Source organism: Chrysemys picta, chromosome 9 (genome assembly GCF_011386835.1).
Source record: "Chrysemys picta bellii isolate R12L10 chromosome 9, ASM1138683v2, whole genome shotgun sequence".
In the NCBI taxonomy this organism is placed as follows: Eukaryota; Metazoa; Chordata; order Testudines; family Emydidae; genus Chrysemys; species Chrysemys picta.
The window spans coordinates 82,657,815-82,672,213 of NC_088799.1; the positions used below are offsets into that span (position 1 = coordinate 82,657,815).

At 42.9% G+C, this 14,399-nt stretch overlaps 1 protein-coding gene across 15 annotated transcripts in view; it reads left to right on the forward strand.

Moving 5' to 3' along the window:
• The first annotated feature begins 1,015 nt into the window (after positions 1 to 1,015).
• The window catches only part of MTMR8 (myotubularin related protein 8), a 37,929-nt gene continuing 24,545 nt past the window's right edge, over positions 1,016 to 14,399 (forward strand). For 3 of the 15 annotated variants that reach the window (XR_010590418.1, XR_010590419.1, XM_005295676.5), the window contains exons 1-4: positions 1,016 to 1,170; positions 7,297 to 7,419; positions 8,364 to 8,526; positions 12,982 to 13,139. Coding sequence is in view for 9 of the 15 variants with exons in the window: in XM_005295676.5 (XP_005295733.1) it covers positions 1,147 to 1,170; positions 7,297 to 7,419; positions 8,364 to 8,526; positions 12,982 to 13,139 (468 nt within the window). In the remaining 6 variants the exon portion in view is untranslated. Of the gene's footprint in view, positions 1,171 to 7,296; positions 7,432 to 8,363; positions 8,576 to 10,678; positions 11,764 to 12,981; positions 13,140 to 14,399 lie in introns of those variants that run through there. The other 12 variants (XM_008175953.4, XM_024112461.3, XR_010590422.1 and 9 more) reach the window with 10 other exon arrangements.

The following is a 14,399-nucleotide window of genomic DNA, read 5'->3' on the forward strand; positions in this document are numbered from 1 at the left end:
TCTTTGTAGAGATTCATTCAGTTCCCTACTAATTCCCTTTCTGAAATGCTCTTACAATAAACAAAGTCTGGATGAAATCTGCTCACCCCATTTTATCTACAGAATTGCAACTATTCATATTGGTCATAAACATATGCATTCCCCTTTGTGAAGCCTTTGTAAGGGTTGCTATTAGACTGGGCTAGGCTGATATGGCCTTGCATGTTGAAAAATTGTATCTGTGTGAAATAAAATCCTAAATACAGCTTTTAAAAAAAGAACACTTTAAAACAATGCCCTGAGTAACAATGAAAAACAGCTTTATAAATAACTTAAAAACAGGCAGTGCTGTACCAACATCATGACAGCAGCAACAGAAAGGGTTTGAATGCAGGGCAAAGGAATACAAAATGCTTAATTTAAGACATAACAAAGGTTGTACCAGCCCTTCTGGCTGGGGAGGGCATAGACTTTTCTAGCCATGGCCTTGTTGCAATACTGCCAACCAATACTGTGTTAACAAATCATGAGTTGGAACCTCAAAAACCATGAGACTGGTACAAGACTTTAACAACAATAACACATGGACTCCTGGTTCTGGTGTTGAGAGTGCCTGGTTTTGAGCTGTTCTCTACCTACGGTTGCCAACTTTGGTTGGATGTATTCCTGGAGATTTCCTCACATTACATAATTTTAATTACAGATTAATCTTTAATTCCTGGAGACTCCAGGCCAATCCTGGAGGTTGGCAGCCCCATCTCTACCACGAGGAGGGCTGGAGCCTGTTTAAAATGACCACTGAGGCCATCACAGGATCCCTTTAGAACTGCTCTAAAGTTATGGGCATTGTTAACCCTCCTGTGTATGAGCCCTTGTAGCCCTAGCTATGTCTCTGCCCAGACCTCTCTGGCCTGGCTGGGGTCCTCTCTAGGCCCTTTGGCCTAAGACCTACAGCTTGTGTAATGGGCCCCCAGCAGCACATGTATGGGCAAGTTGCCCTCTGCCAAGATGGCGGCAGGGGCTTCACGCCGGATTCGCGACAGAGTCTCGCGATGTTTGAGCGAGAGGTGCGGGACCAGGCCTGTGCAGATGGCGGAGGAGGAGGCCGGGTTGTGACCCATGGTGGCTCCTGAGTGAGGAGGGGAGCGGGCAGGTCGGGTCGGGGCCATGGAGCACATCACCACCCCGAAGGTAGGACAGCCAGCTCCAGCGTCCCCGCCTCTTCCGGGGACTCCGCCGATACAGGCCCCGCCAGTGCTCGCTGCCCCACAACCCAGCTTCCGCCCCCCCCCATTCCCTCCGCCTTCCCCACTGCCCCCCAACCCAGCTTCCGCCCCCCCATTCCCTCCGCCTTTCCCACTGCCCCCCAACCCAGCATCCGCCCCCTACCTCTGCCTTCCCGGCTCCCATTCCCCCTGCCTTCCCAATCCAGCTTCCGCCCCCTACCTCTGCTTTCCCCGCTCCCCCATTCCTTCCTCCTCGGCTTCCCCATTGCTCCCCAACCCAGCTTCCGCCCCCCCATTCCCTCCGCCTTTCCTACTGCCCCCCAACCCAGCTTCTGCCCCCTACCTCTGCTTTCCCCGCTCCCCCATTCCTCCCTCCTCGGCTTCCCCACTGCCCCCCAACCCAGCTTCCGCCCCCCCATTCCCTTCGCCTTCCCCACTGCCCCCCAACCCAGCTTCCGCCCCCTACCTCTGCTTTCCCCGCTCCCCCCATTCCTCCCTCCTCGGCTTCCCCAGTGCCCCCCCAACCCAGCTTCCGCCCCCCATTTCCCCCACCTTCCCCACTGCCCCCCAACCCAGCTTCTGCCCCCACCTCTGCTTTCCCTGTGCCCTTCTCTCTGCTTTTCCAGCCCCCACCCCATTCCCATCGCTTCTCTAGTGGGCCCCCCATCCCATTTGGCTCCCCTCCCCCACTTCCCTCCCTGTCTCCAACCTCCTGCCCCAGCTTCCCCAGTGCCCCCCTCCCCAATCCCATCTGGCTCTCCCCCCTTTCCTCCCTATCTTCAACCACCTTCCTGGCTTCCCCAGTGCTCCTCCATCCCCTAGGGCTCAGCTGCTTCCCTCCCTGTCTCCTGCCCCGGCATCCCGTCTGACTCCGACCCTCTGGCTTTCCCAGTACCCTCCCTGCCTTTCAAATATATCTGTAACTGTTCTTCCCCCTACAGCTTCCTCAGTGTCCCTGAAAACCTCTCATCCTCTCCTTAGCTTCCGAAACCCCATTTCCCAGCTTTCTAAAACCTCCCCCTGTTACTTCCTAACCTCTGGTCCCTGAAACACTCTAAATCATTTCCCCCGCACTCCAGCTGTCTTCTTTGTGACAGTCTCCCTAAGACAGCTTTTCCACTTCTCTTCTTCTCGGTTGCTTTTAGTCCCAGGTCTGATCATTTCTGTCTTTGGGCCCGGACTATAGATTTGGGATTCTGAAGCTTCTGTTTTCTGACATGCCCCATTTTTCTTACCAGGGTTGTGACAGATACCTAGCAGCAACAGTGAAAATTCTCTATATTATTAATCAGTCAAGATTCCCTGTTCCAAGTGTAGTAAAAATAATAAAGATTGTATATTGTATATGATCTAAAGATCTGTATATGTCCTCTACTTCGGTGAATTCTTGTTTGCCGGTCAAAACTGTATCTGAGTACTACATTGACGGATGTTCTATGAATGCATAAAATAACCTGAAGGGTTAACAAATCTTAAATTGCAATCTGGAGGGCTCATATTAATAGGATGTGTGGGATTAAACCCTTGGTGTAAAGAACATGATTTTCTGTGTTATGGTTTTATTGTTTAATTATGAGGTTAGAGTATCTGTTCGCTCTTGAGTTACATATGTGGGAACTTGAACATGGCTCTTATAATCTGTGCTTACTGCACTTTTCTGTTGTGATCTTTAAAATAAAACCCATAATGAAAGTTTTATTTGCACTAGATGACGGGATGCTGTGTGCCCACAGGTGTTTTTACTGATCTTTTAAGTGTATTTTATTGCTACTTTCAAGGTCTGAAATTGCTTCAGTGAGAGCAGATGCCTTTAAAAATACTAATGAACATGTGATTCAAGGTGAGATGAAATAACTCACTCATTACATTTTCAGTTTTTTAGGGATGAGGTGAGTATCCCTATCCAGGATTTTTCCATTGGCTCTTGAGTTGTTCTGATGTGTTGGACAAACAGGTGAGTTATGGTTGAGAGCTACCAAGTGTCTTGGATTCAGACAACTAGACTAACTAGTTTGATTTTGTTGTAGTCTCCAGTGTGTTTAAACAAGAACTTCTTTTCATTACATCAAAAGTTATGTTAGTGGCCTTGTTTGTGGACTGTTATGAGCATTGTGTATTTTTGCTTTAGAATTTTGGTTTTTGCTACTCATGAACAGTACTTATTATCCGATACAGTATGTTACTTGGGGTATGTCCACACTTGCCATTTAAAGTGGGAAAAAGTCCTTTGTGTGTGTGTACAAAAACCGTGCTACACTTGCCAATGACTTTTTGTGGTGAAACTCAGAAGTTTCTCCGCAGAAAGAAGACCACCTCCACAAGAAGCATGCAGTTCTTATTGGTGATGCTTCTGTGGTGATGTGCAAGTGAAGGCACGTTCTTCCTATTTACAGAGCTTTTAGCTTCTTCAGGATATCCCAGTGCCTAGGTGACCACTCTGGCCAGCAGCTCTGCTGCTCTGACGCTAGGTAAACAGACATCCACCCCTCCCCCTGTAAAGCCCCGGGAACTTTGAAACTCCCCTTCCTGTTTTCTTGGCAAGTGCTCACTTCTCATCCGGCCAGGTGACAATGCCTGTTCCACAAAGCAAACGATCCCCTGCTTGGAGCAATGCTGAGCTACTGGAGCTGATCAGTGTTTGGGGAGAGGAGGCTGTGCAGGGACCCAAGGTGCCCTGCAATCTCCCCCCCCTTCCCACAAAACCTGTCGTCAAAGTGGAGAGAGCTGCACCATGGGATAGCTGCCCTCAGTGCGAGCAGCAATGGAAGTGCTGCAACATTCTCTGATGCCTGTGGAAGTGAGTCAGTACACAAACCAGTGCTTTTCTTTCACCCGGTTCACGATGACCGCTGAAACTGACAGCGCAAAAACTCTGAGAGCTTGCAGTGGTGCAATTGTACTGATTCAGCTGTGCTGGTGTAAGATCTCTCCTGTAGCTGCTCTGTGCTAAAGGGAGAGAGCTCTCCTGTTGACATAATTAATCCACCCCCAATGAGTGGCAGTAGCTATGTTGGCAGGAGAAGCTCTCCCACCGACAGAGTGCTGTGCACCTTACCACTTACCCTTGGGCGACATAAGTTTTGCCGACATAAGTAGAAGTGTAAACGTAACCTTAAAGCTTGTCTACACAAGGAAATTGACCAGCATACTTATTGCAGACTAAGCTATTCTGCCATAACTCCCTGTATGGACACCTTATTTTGAAATAATTACTCCAATCATAAAGTGGGCTAATTGTTCCAGAATAAAATCACTAATAGTTTCCATACAGGGGAGTTATTGGATGCTAGCTACGCTAGTTAATTTCTCCAGTATAGATAAAGCTTTGGAGGAGTTATAGTAGCTTAAAAGGCTTTGTCTGTTCGACTTAGAATACTATTCTGAATGCTGAAAAGCTTTTCTAATTGTTTACAAACTGTTCACATTGTGCTTAAAATGAATAGCTTTAGATGAAAACTGAACGTGCCATCCCTTCCATTGGTAATCAGCTCCTGGGAGCGAGTAAAAGATTACAAATTAGTTTCGCAGGCTGCTCTAAAATATGTGATGCTGCTACCTTGTAACTTCCTTAAAGGTGAGTAGTGTTTATGAAACATCCCTAGAAGTATTTTGCTTATGTTTAAAAGAAGGGGGAATACATTGGGTTGTGGTTTTCTTTTTCTTTCTTTTTTTTTCTTTTTTTAAACATCTTATTTAGGCCATTAGTGACCACAAGTCATGGTTGATTTTTAATTAAACTGTTCATTTTGGGATGACTTGAGGATTGGCAACTAAACAGCTATTCCACTTGTTTAAATCAAACTCAAGTTGCTAGTAACAAAGTTGCCACCTAGCTATTCGGTGACCTAAGAAGTAAATGTAACTATATCAATCAGGTTCTAATTGATGATATCATGCACATGGCCTCCGATTGGTGCTAATTGACGCTTTACAGTTCTATAGGTGGTCCATTTAGGCTATGTCTACACTAGCACGTCTGTTGGTAAAACTTTTGTCAGTCGGGTGTGAAAAAAACATACTCCTCACCGACAAAAGATTTACTGGTGAAAAGTGCCAGTGTGGATGAAACTACCGCTGCTTGTTGGGGTGGTTCTATTTCGCTGGCGGGAGAGCTCTCTTCTGCCCGCAAAGAGCGGCTACATGGGAGACCTTACAGTGGCATAGCTGTGCTGCTGTGATACGCAGTGTAGACGAAGCCTAAGATGAAAATTGAGCCACATTGGTGGGATGATGTGGGTGAGCTTGAACTGCTGTTTCCCATGTTGAAGTCATTGTGACTAGAACTTCAGACCTAGGCACAGTCAAATAGAGCTGTTTGGGAAATGTATTTTATTTCCCACAAAAAGAATCTAAGATAAACACTTTAATTGTAATCAAAAAAAGTTCATGGGATTCTTTGGGTTTTAATTGAAAACAGAAAACACCAAAAAATTAAAAGGCATTACTTTTGACTAGCTCTACTTTCAGCCTGGTATGTTTTGCCAGGATTGATTCACGGTTAAAACATAATTTTCTTCCAATTAGTGTTCTGTGTTTTTTGCCTTCATTTAAAGAATGCATATATTTGAACATCCTCACATTTGTTTAAGATGTCACTAACAAGTTTGGTATGGTAAACTACTTGATACAACTGTTGTGTATTTTCAGTCACTGACATTTGATGCTTCCCCACTATAACTGGTTGTAGCAAGTGGAATTTTTCAAGCATACTGGTCCATGAAGTGGTTAGAGTAGGGCTCTTGTACATTTTAACTCTGCCATGTTCCAGAATGTGCAAATACTCCACCACACCAGTGTGTGTGTGTGGCTGAAATCAGAGGGCAACTTAATAAAACAAAATATAAATAACTTTCAAAATAGTGGGTAATCTTGCAAGTGACATGTTACATTTGCTTGCTAAGCATATCCTGCCAGCTGTTAATTCATTGCTGTGGCCCTTTCAGTAAAGTTAGCAATTTTTTTACTCTTTAGTTATAAAGTGTATTTTTAAACACTAGGTCTAGTATGTATTGAGAGGGATAATTGAGTACACTTGCACTAGGCACTTTAATGTCCATACAGCTATTCCTCATTGGACTGATAAAGGGCCACTATGGTGCTTATTGCTATAGATGTAAAATATATAATGTTGAAATGAGGCTTGCGTTCTAACCCTCCACTTCCAGTTGCTTAGAATTTTCTTACATTTATTTTTGGCCTGAAATGTTCCATGCTTTCTTGTTCCATGCTTTCTCTCAGTCCAACAGTGACTTTTTACTTTTGATTTTTATTGAAGTGTGTGTGTGAGAGAGAGATACTTCCTATATACATTCCAACTAAGTTTTTGCTCATCTGCTAAAATGAAATTAACTACTTATCGTCCTCATTGAAAAAGGACATGAGCCTGAAGAAAATCAGTTCAATAATTTTAAACTTTAAACATAAGTTCATATTTTTCACAGCATTGTAACTTTCTGTTGACTCTACTGGTTATCTTAGTGTGGCTTAGAAAAATGGGTGTTCACATTTAAGAACTCTGCTATATAGACAGTTACTCGTACTTTCTCCTTCTCTTAAAGAAACTACATACCTGTAAACTAAGTATAAAAACCAACGTTAATGCAAAGTTAGAATTGAGAAATCAAGCATCCAGAAGTATAGGAAATTCCAGAGGGCTGTTTCTACCGCATTGTTAACTTATTCATGTTACACATGCAGCATCTTTTCCTTCCTGTATTTTCTTAAACCTTAAAATATCTCTGCAACCTTGCAAAATGGCAAACTTTTATGACCATCTCAGGCACAAAATCTACTTGTCTGTCTTTCATCAGTTACCATAAAGCTTGATAAAGAGAGAATTAAAATGTTAGTTACCTGTCAAAAATTAATCATTTGAGGTGAATAGAATCTTTCAAGGCTATATTTTATTTATCTGTAGCATAAAACATACAGGATGTTCAATGTGGCTGAGTTAATGTTGCAGGAGAAACCTTTACTCAAGCATCCTTTCTGAGCTGTGCATTGAACATTTATACATGCTGTACTTCAGATGTAAATTACAGACCTTTTAGCTGTAAGTTGATTTGCTTTTCTTCCCTTTTCCATATTGCAGGTAGAAAATGTCAAATTACTAGATCGTTATACCAATAGGAAGCCAGCAAATGGGACGTTATACCTGACAGCTACCCATCTGATCTATGTGGATGCTTCAGCTGAAGTCCGAAAAGAAACCTGGGTATATTGTAATGTGTGGAACTTGTAAAAATATAAAGTTAAATGTCTGATTTTGGTTGTGTGTAATTGTGGTTCCATTAATTCGGAGGTTATAATAATAAACTTTTATAGCACTTTACATGAAAGTGTCTTACAAAAATAGAGTTCTTATCTTTTAGACAGTGTTAGATTCAGGAACAGAACCCAGCTTGCTTGACCTCCGTCCCCCAAGTTCAATATGCTAGACCACAATATCTTAATTTACAGCATTTGGATGTATGAAGAGTTGAAGGCAGCTGTACTTCAGCCTGAGGGCAAGTCTACATTACCATGCTACCTTGGTGCAGCTGCACTGATACAGCTGTGCCAATGTCGTGTATCTGGTGAAGATGTGCTATGTGGTCTAGCAGACTTACACTGTGTATCTGCAGAACTTTTAAATCTCCAGGAACTTGTTTCTTGTGTTTGCTAGCATAACTGTTTTCATTTGAGAATAAGATTCAGTATCTTGAGTCATCTTTTTTAATAAATGACTGCAATTCAGTGACTACTGTATCATTTCCATCCTAGTTAATGTTGGCATTAAGCAATGCAAGTGTGTCCATGATTTCCCCCCAAACGTAGGTAGTTTCCAACACCAAAAATAGACTGATCAATAGCTATTATAATTGAAAAGCTCTCATTTTCCTTTGTGCAATTTGACCATGCAAAGGAAATACATTTTTTGTTGCCCACCCCTTAATTAAATAACCCAACTTGAGGGGCTATTTGGATTTTTCATGTTTGCTAGGTAATTTGTCACTAATTAGCAAAGAAGGAGCTTGTGGTGTTGGACTAGGTGCTGTAAGGAAATGATTAGCTAAGCAGAAACTGCTCACAATGTTGTTGCAGAATCATTCATATCTGATTATAATTCTCACTTGTCAGCTGGTGCAGAAAGATTTAGTCTCCCTTCCTGTTTTTCAGATTCTACATCATCATATAGCTACTGTGGAGAAGTTGCCTCTGACCACATCTGGATGCCCATTGCTTATTCACTGCAAGAACTTCCGTGTGGCACACTTTGTCATTGGACATGAACGGGATTGCCATGAAGTGTATACATCCTTGCTTAAACTTTCACAGCCAGGTACTCAGGAGTGAGTCTGTTTTGAAATCTAAAGGCAACTAATTGGCAAGTATGTTTGTGCAATGGGGAAAACTGTGGTTATCGGGCTGTTGGCTTTCCTCAATCAGCACAGGAAGGAAGGATTTGAAAGGATTTGAAATCTTAAGCCATTTCCACCACTGTTGAGCTGCTGTTTACCTAACGCACTGTTGAGCTGCTGTTTACTTAGCGCACTGTTGAAGCACAAAATTCTGGCCCTCAGAAGAGGGCTGGTAGCTTGCAAGCAAATGCAGTATTTACTAGGGCTGTCAACCAATTAAAAAGATTAACCATGCAATTAATAGCATAGATAATGGTATTCTATTTTTGTTTTATTTAAATGTATTTGGAGGTTTTCTACCTTTTCTAATATATTGATTTCAATTACAACACAGAATAATAAGTGTACAGTGCTCACATTATATTTTTTTACAAGTATTTGCACTGTAAAAAACAAAATAAATAGTATTTTTCAATTCACCTAATAGAGATTGCACTACAGTACTTGTATCATGAAAGTTGAACTTACAAATGTAGAATTATGTACCAAAAAAATGCATTCAAAAATAAAACGATCTAAAATTTTAAATCCTGCAAGTCCACTCAGTCCTGCTTCTCGTTCAGACAAGTGCTCAGACAAACAAGTTTGTTTACATTTGCAGGAGATAATGCTGCCCGTTTCTTGTTTACAATGTCACCTGAAAGTGAGAATAGGCATTCACATGGCACTGTTGTAGTTGGCATCGCAAGATATGTACGTGCCGGATGTGCTAAAGATTCATATGTCCCTTCATGCTTCAACTACCATTCCAGGGGACATGCGTCCATGCCGATGATGGGTTCTGCTCAATAACAATCCAAAGCAGTGTGGACTGATGCATGTTCATTTTCATTATTTGAGTCAGATGCCACCAGCAGAAGGTTGATTTTCGTTTTTGGTGGTTTGGGTTCTGTAGATTCCGCATCTGAATGTTGCTCTTTTATAGGGTTACCATTTGTCCGGATTCCCCTGGGCATGTCCGGTTTTTTGAGCTAAAAATAGCGTCCGGGGGGAATTTGTAAATGTCCGGACTCCCTTCTCCCCCCCACCCCCCCCATGCAGAGCACGCGCGGCTAACAGGGCAGCCGGACGGATGGTGCCACTTACATGGGGCTCCGACAGCCAGAGAGAGCCCCTCCTCCGCTTCCCCTGCAGCAGAGATCCCTCCCTCCCTCCCTGCATTTGCAGATCGCCTCCGGCAGCCTGGAGCTCCTCCCCCACTGCTGCCCAGCCTGCCGGGACGAACGGCTCAGGCCGTTCCTGAGCAAGCTCACAGAGACATTAGGCGAAGACCAACAACAAGGGGGGTCAGGGGGTCGGAGAAGGAGCAGGGAAGTTCTGGAGGGGGCAGTCCAGAGATGGGAGGGGGGGGGTCGGGAGTTCGGGGGGGGGCTTTCTGGGGGTGTGGGTGTGGATAAGGTTCTGGGCAGTCAGGGTACAGGTAGGGGGGAGGGTCCTGGGGGCAGTTAGGGGGGGGGGTCTTAGGAGGGGGCAGTTAGGGGACAAGGAACAGGGAGGCTTAGGTAGGGGGTGGGATTCTGGAGGGCAGTTAGGAGCAGGGGTCCCAGGAGGGGGCAGTCAGGGGACAAGGAGCGGGGGTGTGTGTGTTGGGAGTTCTGGGGGCGGGGCTGTCAGGAGGCAGGAGTGGGGAGAGGGATCGGAGCAGTGAGGGGACAGTGAGCGGAGGGGTTTAGATGGGTCAGGAGTTCTGGGGCGGGCTGTCAGGGGGTGGGGAGTGGTTGGATGGGGCGTGGGAGTCCCAGGGGTCTGTCTGGGGGTGGGGGTGTGGCTAAGGGTTGGGGCAGTCAGGGTACAGGTAGGGGGTAGGGTCCTAGGGGGCCAGTTAGGATGGGGGGATGGTCTCAGGAGGGGGCAGTCAGGGGACAAGAGGCAGGGAGGCTTAGGTAGGGGGTGGAGTCCTGGGGGGCAGTTGGTGGCTGAAGCATAAAGAGGCATACGGATGTTTAGCGTATCTGGCACATAAATACCTTGCAATGCCAGCTACAAAAGTGCCATGGAAATGCCTGTTCCCACTTTCTGGTGACGTAAATAAGAAGCAGGCAGCATTATCTGCTGTAAATGTAAACAAACTTGTTTGTCTTAGCGATTGGCTAAACAAGAAGTAGGACCGAGTGGACTTGTAGGCTCTGAAGTTTAATGGTGCGATTAAAATTGCAATTAATTTTTTTTTGAGTTAATCGTCTGAGTTAACTGTGATTAATCAACAGCCCTTGTATTTATTACTGTGTAAATGAGATGGTTGGGAGAGTCTTAAGGCAGAATTGTTCATGCCCTCTGAAATGTTTCTAGTCTGCTATTCCAGAAGAACTTTCTTATGATTCTCTTTTAGTATTGGTGAAAGATGCTAAACTGACAGCCTGGTAAAATGAAATCCTTTATACAGGCGCAGTGCAGACCTTGCCCATGCTGTCCCAGCAAAGTGCTTGAACCCTGGACTAGGTTTGAACTGATGACTTAGAGGACTACAATATGATACAAACCCTCATTTAATCTCCTGAGCTATTCAGTCTCCTTATTACAGTATTAGAATTAAAACTTTGTAATCTGGCATATGATCATACATAAGTTCCTGGTGCTCTGTTAATGGCTATTACTGTTCCTATAGCTATGAAATATTACAGGTACTATGGTAACTATCACTTGCAGGAGATGAAAAATTAGTTGGTTTCTATTGCCCTGTGACTGCATATGTAACTTATGTAACTATTCTGTCCTATTCGTGGGTTCTCACAGTTTACTCTTGTCAGTTTAAGATTTCTGTTTGTATGCCTGCTTCATCTGGTCTGGCAGAGCAAATAATCATTCATTATTTGCTAGTATGTGATTGACAGTTGAGGGTTACCTGTTCGGCAAACTGGGTACTTTATCAGACTCTGTCAGGACTCCGTCTGTCTCAGGAGAGCTTGCTGTCTTGAGTATCAGCTGAGTGAGTTATTGACAGGATTTGCATTTTTTTTAAGAGAAGGAAGGAAATTGGAGGCGTGGTGTGGAGGGGCTGGAGGAATTACCATTTGTCAGACTCAGCCTGAAGCCCTTGTTGGGCTGACAGTAATACTCAAGAGATCTATCGAGTTTTCCTGCAGGAAGGAGAGCACACTATTGAAATGGGAAGCTACAGGCTGATAAGAACTGTGTTGTGTGAACTCTTTGCAGAATCTGTAAGTTTTAGTTGCTCTCTGCTGTTTATGGATTAACTCTTCATGCATTGCTGGAAAAGGCCAATGTATTCTTAAAGAAACCTGTTAAGTAGGAAATAAATTGCTTTAAGTCTAAAATTAAAACTTTTAAGGTTATTCATTTTAAAACACTTATTTTAGTGCTTACTTGGTTTTATGGTGGATGTTTGTATTCTGTTTAGCATCATGATACAGGGTACAGGTGCTATGTGTGGACCTGATCCGGTTGGGTCCTGAGCAGAAGCAATTGCCAATGATTAAAATATGAATTTGAATGCATCTCAGGATCATATATGTACATATGAATGAACATTACATGTACAATTTTGGCCCTTAACATATTGCCCTTCATAAATATAGTCCTTGATCCTGAGAGGTGTTGGAACTCATATTTTTGTCATTAGGCACTCTATCATATATCATCTAATATGATTAGAAATGTTTTTCACTAACTTTTTTTTTTTTTTTAATTTAAACCATACCTCTGTGCTCTCAGTATGCCCTGAACAGCAACATTTTGCTAGTGCACAAGAAGCAGACTAGATATCTTTTTCAGGCTGAATAAAGTTCCACAAGTGAACAAACAAAAATGGTGAAAATTAAAATAGATACTTCAAGTTGTGCCAGTTTTCATCTGTGATGTTGTTAGTAACAAAGGTAAAGAATCCGTACAACATATATGATATCTTAAGTCATAAGGTGGTAATTTAGACAATACCTTCTGATGGACAATGTTTACAGGTTTTTCATAATCCTGAGTTATTGACAACGTGTATTCAGTCTCTAATAGCATGCATGCAAAGGTTTCCTCTAAAGAGAATGGGGAAGAAGTGCATAACAAACTACTAACAACACTATTAGTATAGTTGGTTGGTCATGTTAGAAAAGTACAAGTAACTTGCTGTATTTTTTTCTTCAGTCCCCTGGTATGGTATAATAACATATGTATGTTTCTAGGTTTCCCAATCATTCTTTACTGACTTCTTTAAATGTTTGGTATAATGATATGCCAAAGAACCGGAAAAGGTTTGGTTCTACTAGTTTTCATTTAGTGGTAATCTAACTGCAAAATGGTGATTTTTTTCCCTGTGTGCCTGACTCCAGGGACAATCTTTAGGAGAAAGTGTTGAACATTTCACTTTCTTTTGCATGTGTATTAAATTTTTCTCTTGACTTAATTTTTAAATTTCCTCTCCCCAGTGAAACCTGAAGAACTTTATGCATTTTCTTATAACCCCAAAATGCCAAAAGATAACCGGGAGATTGGATGGAAGTTGATTGATTTAAAAGTAGATTATCAGCGTATGGGAATTCCAAATGACTTCTGGGAAATAACAGATGCTAATAAAGACTATGAGGTAATTTATTGTGCAAAGTAGCCACTCAGTGTAACATCCTTTTATTTGTACTAATGACATGCAACAGCCCTTCTTCTGCTGCGTAACTGATGCCTTGGGAGAAGTGAGCTCAGACTATCTAAAGCATCATCTTCTTGATATGAAGCCAGAGATAATGATACTGTAAAAGAGCAGAGAGCTGCAGTCTCTGCTTGATTTGCATGATCCCACTGGGAAAATACCAGATATTCATTTTCTAGAGAAGCATCAAACAAACTCACCAGGAAACTAAGATTCCTTTAGCTTCCCTAGGTAGAATGGAACCTCCCTAATCCCCCTTCCCATATCTACATACCCAGGTGGGTATCTGCTGTGTGGAAGAGCAGTGGAACCACTCTGCCTTCTCAGGTTGGGAGTAAAGGGAAAAGAACAAAAGCAGTAAAACTGGCTTATTCTCTACTTGGTTTCAATCCTCTCTCAGAAAAAACGGGCCTAAATCCCTGATTCTTCCACTCCTACTGAGCTGCTCTTGCCAGTTGCCTTCTTCTCTCCTCTCTTTAAGCTCAGTTAAACCCAACAAGCTTTATGCCAAGAAAGATTTTAAGCATCAGTTGTTCAGACACCTGCTTTAAAATGTTCTCTATATTTCTTTGGAAATTGTACATGAAAAGATTCCTTTCCTGACTAAAAGACAAAGCAGTCAAATCTGAGAAAGGTGGCAGTCTATTAAATTGTATTGTGTATATACTTCTGCCACCAGGCAATGGATATCCACCAAGGACCACAGACATACATTTTCAGAAGTGACCAGTAATTTTTGGTGCCTCAGTTTTTTGAACGCCCAACTTGGGGCCGCTGAAAGGTTGCTCCCAGCACTTCCTGAAAATTAAGTCTCTTCAGCCATCTGAAGTTGATCACCCAAAATCATTAGTCACTTTTGAAATTTAGGCTTCAGTGTGTAACTCTCATTTGGGATCTTTTTATTTTTAATTCCTCTAAGGTTTCCCAGTTTAGGTTTAAAAACAACAAAATCTAAGTAAAGACTAGCTTTGAGAATAGTTTGTGTCTGAAGTGTACACTGAAAAGACTCCAAGCCTTAACATTTTTGGGTGCTGAAAATTATTCGCGTATCGTGGTAACACCAGGCTGTGAGTATACACCCTGTGTGGTTGGAGCTCATTCCAAGATGCACAGGGCATTGGAGGGGGGAAATTATTTTATTTAATTTAACAACCTTTCTTCACTTCTAGTCTTTGCTCCTACATGAGCCACGACCCTCAG